Source organism: Trichoderma gamsii (genome assembly GCF_001481775.2).
Source record: "Trichoderma gamsii strain T6085 chromosome Unknown Scaffold_5.2, whole genome shotgun sequence".
NCBI lineage: Eukaryota > Fungi > Ascomycota > Sordariomycetes > Hypocreales > Hypocreaceae > Trichoderma > Trichoderma gamsii.
Window position 1 is genome coordinate 826,194 of NW_020171342.1, and position 16,766 is coordinate 842,959.

Genomic DNA, 16,766 nt, shown 5'->3' on the forward strand with positions numbered 1-16,766 from the left:
AATCACGACTCCAGCACATTGATTGGAGTCACTCAATATACCTAAAGACTTAATTCAGCAATTAAACAACGATATATGTCACCAGTCCATACTTACACCACCAATCCAATCCCCCGTCTCAGTATTTATCCAGGTCGCAGTCAAGGCAGCCGTAAAAAACATGCAGTGTAGAGGGAACAACGTATCCGCCCCAAGTATGCCACCGACTAGTGGCAGTGGAATATCTTCGTTCTTATAGTGCCGGGTGATGAACCCACAGATTGTGAGAAAGAGTGATAATAGATAGATTTTGATGGACATTATAAATAAATGTGGTATGGCTTGTCTTCTCCAGAAATGGTATAAGGGCAATTCTGTAGCTAGTAGGCAACTGACTTTACTGACAGACGACGTCGAGCTGTGGGAGGAATAAATAATTATAGTAGAATTGTGGTAAAATTAAAGCATTGTGTAAGTTGTTTTATTCGTCATCGACGCGTAGCTGATACTAGGAATAAACTGTAACCGATCGGCCATTGACAGGCCATACTCGGCCGATAGAATGATGAAATACAACCCTACTCAAATGTGTTACGCGGCCTTTGCGGCATTGCCCTTTCCAAAAAAGATGCTATATATACGAGCCCCAAACCATATTTTATGGCTAAATGTTTATAGATCCGGCAAAAACTTCAGAACCAAGTTCAACAGCATGAGACCTATCTTGAAACAGGTTGAGTGATGTACTTCTCGCTCCCAAATTGCTATACATGCCCGCAACGTGTTCAGGATGATTCGACGCGGTGGAATCGCGGATCCTGCAGAGAGAGGCGCCTCTTGATGAGAAAGATGCGAACACACTGTCAGCATGGCTGCGAAAATGTCGCTTTTGAAGAGGCGGCTAATCAGGTCCGTGTTGTCTGGACCTCTTTGGTCTTCAAGATCTCGATAATGCACGAGGATCGCCAAACTACATTCCAGAGACGCCCAATACGAAACTGGGTACATTGAAGAAGCCGCAGGTTGTAGAGCGTAGGAACGGTGAAGAACAAGAAGAATGCGACGGAAAAATATGTCCAGCGCGATATAAAGCCTCGGTTTACCGTGTATCTTACTGAGCAAGGCATCCATGAGCTGCCGAACATAGTCGTTATGCTTCACAACTTCGTCGTACAACGGCTTGTCGGTGCTGCTGGAGATTCTCGAGATAATCTGACATATTGTCGGGTATACATCGATCAGCATTACCCACGGGTCATTTGTCTGGAAGATGGACAGTGGTATGCGTTCGGCGAACATATCCGCTGATACCAGCAATGGCTTTCCTGTAACCATGGCGACTTGTATGCAAAAATAGACGACCGTGGACCACAAAGCTTGTTCAGACTGCCAAACACTAGCATTTTCGTGATATGGCATGCGCTGTTTGTGCAAATCTATTGCAGTAGCAGCACGGGTGACCATACCGAGCAACGTCCAGCACGAATCAAAAGTGCGGCACGTCGCATTAAGGCTTTGCTTAGCAAGCACCATAAGGCATAGAGTCCTTACAGCTAATATATCCGGTTGAACCATAAAAGACGTCTTGCTAAGACAAGCTTCAGCGGCCATACAGAGCTCCATGGCTGATCGTTGATCTCTCGTTGCTGCAAAACACCCTAGTGCTAAAACCATTAGAAAGCTGGCTAGCCAGGCCACATCTGTCGGCCTTGGATCATTCCAGTAATCCTCGGCCATTGATGAGAATATAGCAGTATCGATAATAGGGAAACTTGACTGGTAGAGGGCGAGGTAGCCATCTATATAAGATTGGTATCTTTCCCGATGATGTTGAAGAAGATCATGGATAGTGTCCATGGATACATAGTTCGCGGCTGCTGGGCTGTTGAACGGAAAGTTTTCAGGTAGTACAAAATCGTCAGAAGTCTCAGAACTCTGCTGGTGTATCAAGTCTGTGACCATATGGCGGATTGCAAGATCATCAAGCCCAGCTTGCAACTTGAGCTGCAATTGCAGTTAGTTCTATCCAGCCATACGGCTTGATGTACTGAATGCTTACCGCAGATATAAGATCGTCCCAATGAGTGGCACCACGACGCCGTGCGAGCCACGCCTTGACACGGCCATCAGGGTCTTGTCCCGTCTTCTTTGGAGTGCCTGTATCCGAGGGTGGATTGGCTTTCTCTGTTCTAAAGCGGTACTCGCAAAATTTACCCCAGCCGGATACTCGACATCGCGAACAGGGCAAGTCTCTATCACACCTGACCTTGAGTCTATGGCATCGTGTGCAGGACAGTTGCGCTCGCTGCCTCTGTTTGACAACACTAGCATCTTGGGACGTAGTCTCATCCTCATTGTTTTCCAAGCGCAATTGAGGATCGAGCTCGGTACTAGACGGGGGTGAGGGCTCTGTCCCTGACTGAGGCGGCGTCTCGATTGCCGAATTTGAGAAACTAGCGGCGGAATCATCTGTGGCTACACAGGCCTCAAGTGAACATGTGACATTGGCCCTGGCACATCGCTGACAAGACGGCTTGGTTTGGTCGCATCGAAGTTTGAGTGACCGACACCGGCTGCAAGTCCGAATCTCCCTAACTCTCCTAACAGGCATGCTGCTGCGCCGATGGGGTTGGATCTGTAAGGGAAATCTGTTGACGAATACACTGGACTTGAGCAGAAAGATTAGCAGCCAAGATGTTACGCCGAATCGGCCATAAGCGGGCGATAAGGTAAGTTAATATAGGCCACCAGAAACGTCTCTATGATGAGGCTGTCTAGCGCTGAGAGTTGGATTCGGCCGAGAGACTGTGCCGCTTACTGCCGATAGCTGACGACAGCCGGAGAAATATCTCAACAGTAACGTCTCAAAGGCAGGGATATAAGCCAACTAGACCTAAACTATCCGCACTAATGCCAGGGCCAGCATGAATTCGACAAGCTAGCCCCAATCTGCAAAGCTGAAGACGCAGATGATGGCGATGTTTGGAAACATTTGGGAGTATAGCTGCGACGTCAATCATGCTGTCACCCATAACCTGGGATAGACTAACAATAGACTATGCATTTAGAATTAAAAACGATGACTTCTATTCATCGCAGAGGCCGGAAAATGCTGTGAAAAGGTCAACAGTGCCCAATCAAATCTACGCATACGAGAAGGCTGGTCCCTATTAAGATATGGATAGATTCAATTAGCCTTTCCAAGAGAATACAGGAGAGAGACAAGGGACTGTAGAAGATTACAGCTAATCGTGTAATCGTAAGTCAAGCGTGTGACGGTTAACGGGCGCTGGAACGATTCTTTTGACTTCAATGAAATCAGGACTTCGATCATAATGGTTGCTTCAAACGTTCCTATTGATCAGCTTTGCTTGTCTGTGTCTGTGAGGACTTTTCTGCATATGGTTGAGCCGGATTATATACAGCGTCTGAAACGCTATCGTCCCCATTATCGCAGTTGTCTCCTGAGACTTGACGCATTTGGCAATGCGTTTCACAGGCGCGTTGCATGCGCGTTGTCGTTTTCGCCGCTCTGTGTTCGAGGTTGAGAGCCTCATTCTAGCGCGTCTACCCATCCGTTTCCTCTGTACGGAAGATTGACGGTGTGTGCTGCCGGTATTTCATGCAAGGTGCCGTCGTCTTTGGACTCCCTGCTCAAGAAGTGCGCAGTTCGAATTGCTTGGCTAGAGGGCAAGGCCGTAGGGTCCATGGCGTCGGATCGCACTTTCGTGGTGTGGCTTAGATGTAAGCATTTCGATTCGGAAGTAGAAGACAGATAGCGGAAGCAGAATGCTAATGCTAAAGCACACTCGCCATCCTGTCAACAGACTTTTTTATTCTGCGAGTGAATCCGTGTTTATAATGGTGCTCGATCTCTTTCGAGCAGCTTTGTTTGATCCTATTCACGCTTCTAGCCGGCACTAAGCTTGTATATACTGATTGGAGATCTTTAATCATAGAGGGCAGTTCTGAAATTCCGAACGGGATGCGAAAGGCTGGTAGATTGTGGCAAAGAAGGTTCTGCTGGCGGAGAGTTGGAGCGCAACTTCGCTGAGCGAGACGGATGATGTAGAGAGGAGTTCTTGAGCGTACTGGTTCTTTCATGTTAGAATTAGAATTGCAATAGGTCTAGTCAGAAGGATGATGTATTTGCCTTGAGTTGTGATTTCTCAGGCAGACAAGTCAATGTTTTTGTCTATGTGCTAAAACTACGAGCAGAGAGAGATGATTGTGGGATAGGGGATAGATGTCGTAGAGAGATAAGAAGCAAGAAATAAAAAAAGACTTACATACATGTATACAGCTCGCAACTTCCATTACCACGGAGTGCAAGACTGAATAGTTATGCGTGGTAAAGATGCTAGGACGGCGCCCACTCAACCGCCTCTACCTTTCTAGCAAGTCGGCGGGACGGTCTATTGTGCGGCGGTAAATGATGATGTTGGCAGCCGATATTTATGCTGTTTTAGTTGACCGTTTTGTCGCGGGGTCATAGAATCGCCTACTTCAGCGATGATGGCGAGGCGGCTACCGATGAAGACGCAGATGAGGAGCTTGGGTTTAGAACTAAGTTGGCAGAATGGTTAGTAATACTGAATGCCGATAGTTGCACACTGACAAAGGAAGGGGGCTTCTCTTACATGGATAGCGTTGTAGAAAAGACAAAAGCAAGAGGCGATATGCTCGGAATAGTAACAAGGAAGCTTAGTATGCTTAAGCTAAAGGGCTTAGGACAGAACTTAACGCCCGTTAAGTAGAGAATTCCATCTCCGTACAGGACTTGGCGCAGCGCAAAGAAGCAGTAGTCGGTGCCAATCAACCTGTTTGACCTAGCTGCTCAGCATCGTCCAGCAGGCCATAAAAGAGGCAGCCAAGCTACCAACAAAAGATCGGGGGTCATCATTTGGGGCAACCCTTGGGCCGGCGATTCTTAGGAGATGGTCTTTGAAACCATGCAGAGTCTTCCCTTCCAATCCAAGCTTCTTATGCATAGGCTGCAATATCGCCTCATCCTTCACAAAGCAATAACCGTCAATAAAGCAAGCTGAGTTCTTCCTCACTCTTCGGCGTGCAGGCCCATCCAACCACCTTATGAAACTCTTCATTGGGGCGGAGTCTGCTGCAAAACAAGCCGAGAGTCATCATTGTTGAATCCATCTTTTTTGTCTTTTCTTTTCTGATTCATCCGCACTCTTGTCGGTGGTTTTTTTATCCTGTGAGTTGCAGCCGTGCCGTTGGTTTCGCATAGTCGTTGGCTTTGATTTGGCGACTTTATGATCATTGCCTTTTAAGATGGCAAACTGCGCGTTCGTAGCAAAAATTTGGGAAAGTCTTATTTTAGTTGTAATTGAAATCTGTCATCAATTGTGTCTGTAGCTGATAAAGAGCTTTTTAAAGAAGCAAGACTCTATTTGCCGCTTGAAGGGCCAAACTAGTGGACTGGTGATGTACCGTAGTTTGTAACAAAGTTTTTTGAAAGCTGTGAATGATTTGGATTGATATCGAGTTGAGTTCAGATATAGTAAGCCCATCTATACCAATTTTATAGCCCCAGGGCCGTAACCAAGGCGTTGATACGGCGGGTCCATCACGAATCCTGTTCCCATTTCACTTCCGGTTCTTGATCGTCCCAAATATTTTCACCCAATGGTTCTCTCTTCATCACTGCCGTCCTCCGACTTGAGCACCAGCACCATCTTGACGTGGCCCTTTTGAGACAAGCATATGACTACTGGCAGAATCAACCAGGTAACTATCGTCAAGGCCCCCATGTCTGTTTGGGTACTTCGAGGTGAGGGATGTGTTGTAGGGCAAAAAGAAAAAAACGGAAGCTTGAACCGTTGCCCAGGCGCCTTATCTACGCCTCAAGCTCTCTGCTTGGATCTCTTCCTTGTATGTCTGCAGTTTGGGTCAGCAACAAGCACTCAATAAGTCTCACGGTTTAGGCCTACTCACGTCTTCTATTTCGTCAAGGCCTCGAGTGTTATCCAACACAAGCTGCTCCACTTGTTCCTTGAAGCTGATCAGTCTTGGTTCCGTATCACTCTGCCCAGGCGCCTTGTCTACGCCTCGAGCTCTCTGCTTGGACCTCTTCTTTGTATGTCTGCAGTTTGGGTCAGCGACAAGCATGCTCAACGAGTCTCGCGGCTCAAGCTTACTCACGTCTTCTATTTCGTCAAGAGCTTGAGTGTTATCCAACACAAGCTGCTCCACTTGTTCCTTGAAGCTGACCAGTCCGCATCACTCTGCCCAGGCGCCTTTCTACGCCTCAAGCTCTTTACGGAGGTCTCCTTCTAAGCGAGCATTGTCCCCCCACTCATCTTGTAGGTCGTGAAGCTGCTTTGTCGCCTCTTCTAATTGAGCTTTGGCGCTTGCAAGATGAGTTGCGACGGTGGCCGAGGGCCTCAATGGTCGGCTGAGGCCTCTAGCAGACCCCCCGCCGAGCCATTAGACTTTGAAGAATCTCGGCACCGGGCTGACATGGCTGCTGAGGGGAGTTGTCAAAAACGGCGGCTGACCAGCTGGGGCCTCTGGTAGACCCCCCGCTGCGCCCCGTGGAAGAGCCCGCCCGTCCATCATTGCCAATAGGCGCTGGAACAACTGGAATACAGCTCTGGCCTTGGCGGTAGGTCGTACTCTCTGCTGGTCTGTGGCTCATGGCTGGCTGGCTGGGCCTCTAGTAGACCTCCCGCCGAGCCTCACGCATGGCCTGCTCATTTGCTTCTTTGTGTCGTTCCTCAGGTTCGGCTCAGGAAAAGGCCAACCCATCTTTTGGGGTATCATCTGCCACGTCGAAGATGCCCTCTGTAGAGCACTCTTCTCCGTCTTGATTGTTCCTTCAATCGTGTTAGCAAAGGGGTACATGCATGCAGAATTGAGAAGTTCATCTCGACGTACAATCTTGTCTTGTATAAAGCCGTCGACGACACTGCTACTTGTAGCGATGCCGTTCTCGAGTCCGTCCAGCGGCCACCCATCAAAGATAGTGAAGAGATCCGTATCATAGTTGATAAAGGGAGTACCAAACTGGATATTGAGTTCTGAGATTTGATCACAACGAGGTGGCTGAAAAATCGCGGTAGCCAAACCGCCCGAACCTCTCGATTCACGTGAAGAGGTGAGAATATGGCATGCCTTTGGGGCTGGCCAGCTGGGGCCTCTAGTAGACCCCCCGCTGCGCCCCGCGTATCTCTAGAGGCAAATCCACGTCACCCTGAAATCGGGTTGCTCGGAGATGGGCAGCGGAACAAACCAACAACGAGTTGGCTGAGCCTCTAGTAGACTCCTGCCAAACAAGCTGTGGTATTCTTTTTTCCTGAGTTTACCATTCAATGTCAGCCTGGGATGTTGAATCAGAATAGATCATCATTCCGATGATATGTACGCAGACTCACTCTTGTGCATATGGTTTTCCGTTCCCAGTGTCCTTCTGAGGGAACACTCAAAAGCGGATGCATAAACAATCGACAAAACAGTCAGACCCTAGGACACATGTCAGAAAAAGAAGCCAACCAGGAACTTTTGACTGGACCTACTCGATCAAAAGAGTCCGTTGAAGCCTCTAGCAGACTTCCAAGCAAACGCATTGACGGATGATCTGTAGTGATGATGAATGTAAAAGAAGGAATTTGCGAGCAGCCGTTTCAAAACGTATAGCTCTGAACAGCGGATAGAAGGCTTGAGTGGGAATGCGAGAATCTGGTCGGAAATATGGCTTCAAGATGAAGAACGCGGGAAAGCTGAGTAAAAGTTAGCAGCTGGCATACTATAAGGCGAGCCAAGATATATTACATACTGGGAACGCATAATGCTCTCAAGTTCTGATAGCTTTCCAAGAACTGGGGTGCATGGTGGCATTTTCAGGGCAGAAGAAACCATCCAACAGAAAGATAGAGAGCCCAGAAGGCAAAAAAGAAATGTGAAAGATATCGATATCAAGTCAAAGAGTGCCGGTCCGCCAAAAAAGACTAGAATGAAGATTCAAGGGAACGAGCGCATGGCTTGCTGACTTGGAGGAGATGCCAAAAGGCCAGATCAGAGAAGAATAATATGAGGAGGGAGAACAGAAGAACAGAAGAGCGGGGGGCGTAGGAGGAAGAAAGGGCAGCGAAAACAGCCGGAGCCGTTGACAGCAGCGATAGCGGCACCGGTCCACTGCCAGGCACTTGCTGCAAGGCTACGTGCACCTGCAGCCTCTCCAAGGGCTCGGCTATTGCCTCTAAATGTCAGTCAAACAGTTGAGCTCGTAGGTAATTGCTGCCTAGAGACAGTGCTTCTTCTCCGATACAGGGCGTTCTACGTGCTGAGGTTACCTCTAGGAAGGTGGATAGCTTCAAATCTGACCAAGAACTGACGGCTGTTTCTCTGTCTTCGTCGGAATTTCGCCAATGTGATGACTTAGAGTTTCCTTCTGGCCTCTCTATAATGGCGCATATATGCTCAGTAGGTCTATAGTTGCCATGGTAGAGAGGCACAAGGTTCAGATTGTATTCCAGTGCAGCCGACACTTATCAGTACAGAAGCTGGATGCAAAGGTGGACCGAGCAATTCTACTCCCAAGCACGCAAGCACGTTTATTGCAATTGCCAAATCTAGTATTATTTTCACCCATAAAATCATTTTGGTTGTAAAAGAGTGGTTGATAGAAAGTCGTGTCTTGTAGATGGTGATGGCCAGTTTGAGAAAGAATCGCACCCGCTGCTCAAGTAGTGCTCGCTCCTATCAGTAAACGTCAATTGTCTGACCGAGACGCGCCAGGGCAAGTTTCACGTTGCATCGGCGTTCAAGTACAGAATTGCACTACCATTGATCAAATACTGCATTCAGCCATACAGTGACAGTAAAGCTCGGAGAGTCCCAAAAAGAAAAAGCACAGGAGAAATACAAGATCCAACGAGAAGAATCAATAACAACGCCAAGGGCCACCAATGCAGAGTAAATCGTTATATTTTCGCATCTCTTGCCATCGCACACTGAATGTAAGTTCCCTCCAAAAACGTATCCGTCTGTACGACTCTAAACCCATATCGCTCATAGATCGGCTGACCCGCGGGAGAGGCATCCAAAAAGCACTCCACCTTGTCCTCGTCGGCCTTTTCAACGCCGTATTTCAGCATCAGGCTGGCGGCTCCCTTGCCCTGAAACTGAGGCTTGACCGCCAACAGCTCGAGATACCAGTGCGGCCGTTGCCCCATGGCCTCATCATGCATGTCGCTCAGCCTGCCGAAGAACATTGACGAAAACTCTTGGTCGCCCTCGCTGGGCCAGGCATCCACCGGCGGAAGAGGCTCTGGATGAGCTCCTGGAACAATCCATTTGGCAAAGCCCACAAACGTCTCGGGCGTTGAGGAGTCGTCCCAGACGGAGAGGAAGTGGTTATTTTCGTCGCGCATTTCGGCGTCCAACGAGGAGTGCCAGAACTCGTAAGCCGACTTGGTTCCTCTTGGGGCAAAGCGCTGGTGGATTGGGTCTTGGGCGAAAGCCTCAAAGTATGTTTCCACGATCAGGGACAGATCTTTGAGATCGCTGCGGCGAAGTTGAAGCGGCATGTTTACTTTGGGCTTTCTTTCGTTTTTCCTTGGTCTGCCCTTCTTTGTTCGCCGTCAGTATTTTGTTCTTGACAAAGAGGCGACTGTCCTCGTTGGGCTGTTCAAAAAGATGATGAGCGGTTGGCGGAGTACGAAATTAGATAGTTCTGATTCAATAGTGTGGTCTTTTTCCCCAGACTGGCTTGTGTTACCTTTGTGAGCGGACCACGTTTCGCCTTTGGTCAGCGTCTACGAAATCCCGAACTGGTAGAAAAAAACAACAGCGAAATGGGAAAAATGCATTTGAATGGCATAAATTGCTCACAATATATCTTTGTCGCTGTTCTCTACTCACCAAAGTCATGTATTTGACGATAATGACAAAGAAGCACCTATTTTCGTAGCCTTGCTTATTCATTGGCAGTGAGTCACTCGGTGAAGTGGGCAAGAAAATGCGACACTAATCACAGCTATTGTTTAACCCCAGATTGGTGGATTTGTTGCCGAACTTGCCTTGTGGGACGGATGAATTACCAAATGAATGCGGAAAGTAGTTTTCAATCCACCGTGGATATACGTAGCGCATGATCCTGTCTTGTATTTTGCTAAGCTGTAAACAACCTTTGTCCGTAATATTCAAGCATCTCGAGGTTTCGAATTGAACCATTACGCGCGAAAATAACAACTGACGATTACAATCCAATTCTGGTGTGGCTGTACCTTATAGAAGCACAACGCAAATCTCAGAAATATCATTTCAGGTCTGCCAACGATGCAAAAGTGATTGCGAATCAAAGTATTCCATTCCTGTAAATTCCCCGCTACCAACTTCGACACCATTGCGGCTACCCACCAACCAAAAAACAATTGACCAAAGGACGCCAAATGAAACGAAACACTCTCCCACACACTTATTACAGTAAAGTACAGCGCCACTCACTTCCCGAGTACAAAAGAATCCATCGAATGGGGCCTCGAATGAATGAATTACCATCCCGCCAATTGATTCCGACCGCCAAAGTTAACTGTTTGCTTGTTTTACACCACCCATGGCCCATAGTATAAGGCACTGAACACAAATGCAGTATAGCCACCAGGATGATTGCCATTTGAAGCATGCAAAGGCTGCTGTGAAAACTGTCTGCACCGAGCCGAATATTTGCAGCGAATCCAAAGGAAACAGGAGAACATCCAGGGAGTTTGGCTCCAGAATGAGGTGGCTTTGCTTGATGTCGGCAAAAGCTTGTTGATGAGAATGAAGGACAACCACTGGAAGAGACTCGAGTCAGTTGGATGCCCAGCTGATAGGATTTCGACTTTTGGGGAAGACTTACTGTGGTCAGATGGCGGACATCGAATCGAAGGGATAAACGGGCAATGTTTGATATCGCGTCTGGTCCTAGGGTCAGCCAAGAATGAAGACTGGCAAGAAATAGAACGGACATAACTTTTTGAGAGCTTGATCATCTTGTTGGACAAAGCAGAGGATGTTTGAAATGGACAGAGGCTGCTAGGAGAGTGGGTGTCATTGAAAGGGCTGTATGGTCGTGGACAATGCCTCCGGATTAGCAGAAGGCTGCGGGTTTGCTGAGACCACCCGAATCAAAAGAACGAACCATTTGTTTGGGCTTGGGGGACTCCAGTCTGGAGCCATCTGCTGGCAGCGGCTGGCCAGCTGGGGCCTCAAGTACACCCCCAGTCGACCTGTGCCACCTCAGTGGGCTTTGTCAAATTCGCTTTGGCATTGTTCAACCGCTTATATTCATCTACAGCCCCTTGTAGGCCTTGTAGCCGAACCGCAGGCCAGCCAGCTGGGCCTCAATAGACCACCCGCTGGACTGGCCCTTGGTTATGACAGAAAAGAGTTTCGCCTTTGCACATCTTTCCCCAGGGGAGTGTGTTTATATGAGGGAGAAGAGAGGGAAGACGGAAAGGGAAGAGGGACAGAGAAAAGGGGGGGGAGGGGGCGTGAAAGAACCAGGGAAACAACAGACAGGCACCGATAGAAGAGATTCGAACAGAATCGAAGGGCAAGAACAGCATACTTGCTCATTTCTCCTCAACATAGATGCATGAAGACGTCATTCCCGACTCACTGCGCAGTTGCCCCAGCCACTCACACGGCTTTCTCTCGTATTCTTATTTTTCATCTGGTCTTTTCTGGTTTGTTGGGGTGGGCCAGGCAGGCAACAAGCGGTCAGAGATGCAGCGACGAAAGAACTTGGTTCATTTTTGTTGATGATTGTATCTGGTACAGCCTGCTGCACTGTGGCTCTATGTAAATCTAGGTATTCAAATCAATCATATTCGAGGGCCATCACGAATCATTGTGGAGTGTATGTCATATCGCGAGAGAGCATATCAATGCCGTCCCAGAACTACAATTATCATAGCAAGCATCAATACCGTTCTATAATTGCAAGTGAGCTGTACAATAGCAATATCACGATATCATTCTACAGCTGCAAACAACAGATACAATGCATCATGATCCTGACAATGGTGTACTGCTCCTCTATGGATACTCTGCAATTATGTGAAACGAGCTGTGCATATCATGATGCCGTCGTACAGATGCAGCAGATCATGCGGCTGTCACATTTGATCAAATCTGCTCGAGCAGCATGCTACTATTGGCCAGCCAGAAAATCAGCAAATCGATCGGCTCCATATCTGCAGCAGCAAACAGAAATGCCAGCTGCATGGAGTGATCTCAGAGATCTGAGGAGGCCCCACCCGTGCCTACTTAAACCTCGCCTCCCCCCTCGAGCCTTCCTTTTTCTTTTCCTCTTTTCCTTTCCTCAGCACTGCCCATCCCTTCGGGGATCCTCGTCGCTGGAGCAAAGCTCCAGCATGGAACCCTTCGAGGTAGAAGTGCTCCGGCCTAGTGATTAGGCTCTTGGGCTGGCAACCCAAGAGCCAGAGGTGAAGACCAGTGCAGGCACTGGTCCCCTCTTGATGAAGGTCGCTCTTTTTTTCATTGAGCTTCGGGCTATATGCCTAGACTCGAAGAAGAAATTCTCATTTGACCACAACATGCACTAGACTTAGGGAAAGGAAATCATCATCTGTAGGACAGGTAGTTTGTCTCGGTCCAAATAGCAGGGCTAGATCATCTCCTTGATCGAACTTGTGCTATCATACTGGACACGCGCTTCTGGATCATAGTTTGTAGCAACATGGCGACGCTGAGACTGGGAGTCTTGCGCGTCTTGCGCGTCTCGCTATGTGCCTCGAGCTAGAGGGAGTATTTTGTCTGTGGTATATTGGCGTTGATATGACACCCACTCTATGCCGAGAGGAAAAGAATACAGAGCATTATCACTAGAGACATTGTCAAGGAGTCATATCATCAAAAAAAGAAGGTGTCAATAGTATTCGAGTGCAGTCGTTGAAGTGGTATTTCTTCAGAAGCAATTCCCTGAGCCAAAGTCTTAACACCAAGCCCGCAGTCCAGATCACAGATTCCAAAACAAAACAGTATCCAGTAGCTAGTCGCGAGCTCTCTACAACCTCAAGCTATTGAAATAATCATCATCCACTGTATCAAGTCATAAACGGCTCGACGCGCTCCAAACACCAGCCATACCACTTCTCAGCCATACCAGTCCCCCCTTCTTGTACGCTTCGCGATCCGTTGTCGATATCTTCTCGGATCTTGGCAAGTCGGCCCCATGGAATAGCTGCGACAAAAAGATGGTTAACATCAATATCCTAACAAAATCATCAGTGACGCGTACCATAGCTTCTCGACCTCTGAGCCGTGACCTCTGGCGAGAGACCGCAGAAGAGCTCCGAATATGCTCCGTTGATCGGAGGAAAAAGAAGAATTTTTCCGTTGATTTTAGACAGCAGTCCACGATCATGGTGCCGCTGGAGTTCAGATCTGAGATTTCCCGGATTGACAGACTGCCACTTTGTCAGCGGGTGCACTATTCACATCTTTGTTCATTCCGTCGGCGGGACCTACTATGCTGATGATTCCTTTATCTTTGTGTCGCTTTGCGTACTCTGACCCTTGATAATAAATGCCCGCCTTGCTAACGGAATATTTATAGAAAGTGCCCTCGTCTTTCTTCTCGTAGTTCATATTGTCTGGATCGAAGCCGCCGTTGGGCGATCCTAGTTCCGAGTACAGCGAGCTCACCCAGACGACTCGTACCGCGTCTTTCGAAAACGGTAGATAACTTCTAACTGTTTGAGCCAACAACGGCGTCAGGAGCTCTGTGAACAGCAAGTGGCCAAGGTTGTTCACGCCCAGCTGGAGCTCATATCCCTGCTTCGTCTTTGACCCTTGCGGCGGATGCATCACGCCGGCGTTGTTGAAGAGGACATCCAGTTTAGACTCTCTGGTGAGGAATTCTTTGGCCGATTTTGCGACGGCCTCCAAGTCGGACAGATCGAGGGCGAGGAATTCGAGGCGTCCAGTCGAAGAAGGACAAGCGGTGCGAATGGCGTCGATGGCCTCTGTCGCTTTGGCCTGGCTACGGGCTGCGACATAGACAGTTGCGTTCTTGGAGTAGAGGATTTGCGCGAGCTCTTTGCCGACGCCGGTGTTGGATCCCGTAACAATGTACACCTACGTAAAATTTAGCAATGGCAAGAAGAATGGCGGCAAAGCATAGAGCTTCGCACTTTATCAGTCAAGCTGTCCAAATTACGCTCTGTAAAGGCCGGTTTCGGTGGCCACATTTGCGTCAGAATACCCATTATGCCGGCAGCTGTGATGTTTCTTGGTTATGTGGATAAAAGTTGATATGGGCGATAAAGGTGTGATGCAGTTTGGGAGAGATTCTTTGGTTCAACATGTCTACTATATATACACGCCGAGCCTCCTTTATCGAATAGAAAGTTAATTACAGCTTCGAATGGAGTTCGGAAACTCGACTGATTTTTGATCTCCGAAATTCTACGCGTCCCGGGTAGTGCCTGACGATATGCGACGCAATCACGGCATTTGGGGGAGCCAAGTTCATTTCGCCACGCAAATTCAAGATAACGACGTTGACCAAACTCCGCTCGAAATAGGCTTGCCATTATCAAACTCAGCATATAAGTATGCTTGTTAAGGAGTCGGACATCCTATTGTAGAAAAATTGGCTGACACAAGGGCTTCCTAGCGATCGGAATCCAGGCGGCCGCTTGTGCATTAGTGAGCGGCCGCTCTCGACGCCTCTTGTAAATCTTGATTCATAGAAGCGACTCACCAAAACTCGTTTCTGTTTAGGCTGAGGTCACAGGCTGCGAAGCAATGGTCTAACAAATAGGCTTTTATCGTTCGATAAGTCAGTAGTTAGTGCATTCTAGCCAGAAACACTCATGGCTTTTGATAGCTATCGGCGGTTGAAAAGAATATTGGAAATTCGCTACTGTTGGCTCACTTCTAACAAGTATGGCCTTTCCTATCATCGGGCGGTTGCCCTTATTCGATTTGAATTGTTCTACATGTCATGAATACGCATCCATCAACGCCTCGAGACGCATATTCGTCGTGTTCGCAATCCAAGCATCCATCTTGTCCGAATCCAGCCCCAAACACAGGCTTACAAGACTAAACTTGTCGATATCCTTGATCGACGTTGCTTCACGCAGCCAATCTGAATCATGAGGCACCACAGGCAAGGGATCTTTCTGCTCCAACATGCGCATCCAGGTCGCCGCAGAAGTGGCGTCCCAGAGACCACATCGCGCCGTGAAATCAATGGTTCCGGTACAGCTAACAGTCCCATCGCGGGTGAGGAGATAGATGCACTGAGTGTAGGTGACCACCATCCAGACACGGCGCACATTCTCCATCAAGATCCAGTTGCGCCACAAGTGATTGGCCATGTTTATCTTGTCTTCAACGGCCAGGAACTCTCCACCGAACGTGTTGTGTAGAGTGACATCGAGGCTTACTGATTCCCAAAGCTGTGCCGTCCATGCTTCCAGCACAGGCATCTCCTTCTCAGCCAAAGCTCGCTGGCGAATGTTGCCGTCGAAGAGGCGGATGAACTGATAGATGAACAAGGCCAAGACTCTAGCCAGGTGTTGGCCGGTAGAAAGCGGCGTTGGGGAGACAAACATGTCAACCAGCGGATCTTTGTTTTCGGAATTCGCCGCCAAGAGCGCATCAGCTTTGTGTTGGATGTGCTGCATCACTACATGTTCGTTTTGTTCGTTCTTGTTGCCATAGACTGCGATGGCAGCATATGCGTCTTGAAGACATGGTGGCATTCCCGTGTCGACAAAGAGGGATGCGTGTATGAGGGGGCACTGGTTGCAGTCAATCCACTGCCGAAGCCATTTCTTGATGCAGCGAATGTACTGCTGGACAGCAGAACCGCGGATCAAGGGCGGCGTATGCAAGTTTTGATGGTGGATGATCCAGAATTCGGCCCTCAGAAACCAAGGGCGAGTAAACAGTTGGCGATTATCCACATCGAAGCCATCCAGACAAGTGCTTTCATTCCCGTTCTGATTCTCATCTATGTTCCCATCCTCACTCCCGGCATCGGTGAATAGCAGCGATGTTGTCGAGACTAGCGAAGGCTCCGACGCTGTAGCTGTAGATTCTGCACTGGAAGACGCATCACCTCTGCGGCGCGCATAGAGACGACGCGAAGAATAGTGGCATTTGATTTGCTTACTTAGGCATCGCTGGCAAAAGGGCTGGCTCTTGTCGCAGCGTCGCTTTGCTTGAGTGCAGGGGATACACGCCCTTTGCCGCTGAAACTGCGCCGACTGTGAGCGAATGTCGTAATCAGCCTCCTTAGTCATGGCGGTCTCCATAGCAGCGGATAATTCTTTGTTATCGGCGGGCGATTTCGAAACCCCTTGACAATGTGTCTGTATCTTTGTTCAGAAAATCAGGAGTGCCCTTTGGTTTCGCATGCCGGCGGAAAATTGTATCTATATGGCGGGAAGTTGAATGGCGGAAAAAAGAGGAGAGTTGTTTGAAGTGATAGCATCAGCTGCGGAACATTACGCGGAACATTGGCGGAAAACTCATGTTTGATAAGCTGGACTAAAATTACCCACGCCAGTGCTAACCACCATTAACATCCGGAGTCAAATGATGCCATGCGGCTTTGAGAGTCGACTTTACTCAGCATCTCTTCATGCAATCATCAGGCGGACTTACAATTGCGACTGGTGAGGCTTTGGGCATGTTTCGCTTTGCGTTCAGCAACTGCTTGATATTACCAAACTGGCTCAGCACCAGTGGAGCAAAGACGCGATTCAACCATCCGCAAAACATCCGCCAACTCGGAGTTAGTA

General features: G+C 48.5%; 5 protein-coding genes across 5 annotated transcripts; all 5 read right to left on the minus strand.

The window, feature by feature from the left end:
* Positions 1 to 651: 651 nt before the first annotated feature.
* TGAM01_v202183 (hypothetical protein) lies at positions 652 to 2,310 on the minus strand (the record flags this gene model as incomplete). The annotated part of the gene is made up of 3 exons (XM_024548942.1): positions 652 to 1,983; positions 2,039 to 2,163; positions 2,241 to 2,310. The coding sequence occupies 3 exons, from the start codon at positions 2,308 to 2,310 to the stop codon at positions 652 to 654; spliced, it is 1,527 nt and encodes a 508-aa protein (XP_024406345.1).
* Positions 2,311 to 5,832: 3,522 nt separating this feature from the next.
* TGAM01_v202184 (hypothetical protein) lies at positions 5,833 to 6,108 on the minus strand (the record flags this gene model as incomplete). Its single annotated transcript, XM_018800403.2, has 2 exons — positions 5,833 to 5,877; positions 5,935 to 6,108. 2 exons carry the CDS (start codon positions 6,106 to 6,108, stop codon positions 5,833 to 5,835), a joined length of 219 nt encoding a protein of 72 aa, XP_018666545.2.
* A 2,813-nt stretch (positions 6,109 to 8,921) lies between these two features.
* TGAM01_v202185 (hypothetical protein) lies at positions 8,922 to 9,527 on the minus strand (the record flags this gene model as incomplete). Its single annotated transcript, XM_018800404.1, has 1 exon — positions 8,922 to 9,527. One exon carries the CDS (start codon positions 9,525 to 9,527, stop codon positions 8,922 to 8,924), a length of 606 nt encoding a protein of 201 aa, XP_018666546.1.
* A 3,525-nt stretch (positions 9,528 to 13,052) lies between these two features.
* On the minus strand, positions 13,053 to 14,198 carry TGAM01_v202186 (hypothetical protein; the record flags this gene model as incomplete). The annotated part of the gene is made up of 4 exons (XM_018800405.1): positions 13,053 to 13,189; positions 13,247 to 13,415; positions 13,477 to 14,085; positions 14,142 to 14,198. 4 exons carry the CDS (start codon positions 14,196 to 14,198, stop codon positions 13,053 to 13,055), a joined length of 972 nt encoding a protein of 323 aa, XP_018666547.1.
* A 756-nt stretch (positions 14,199 to 14,954) lies between these two features.
* TGAM01_v202187 (hypothetical protein) lies at positions 14,955 to 16,265 on the minus strand (the record flags this gene model as incomplete). Its single annotated transcript, XM_018800406.2, has 1 exon — positions 14,955 to 16,265. The coding sequence occupies one exon, from the start codon at positions 16,263 to 16,265 to the stop codon at positions 14,955 to 14,957; it is 1,311 nt and encodes a 436-aa protein (XP_018666548.2).
* Positions 16,266 to 16,766: the final 501 nt, after the last annotated feature.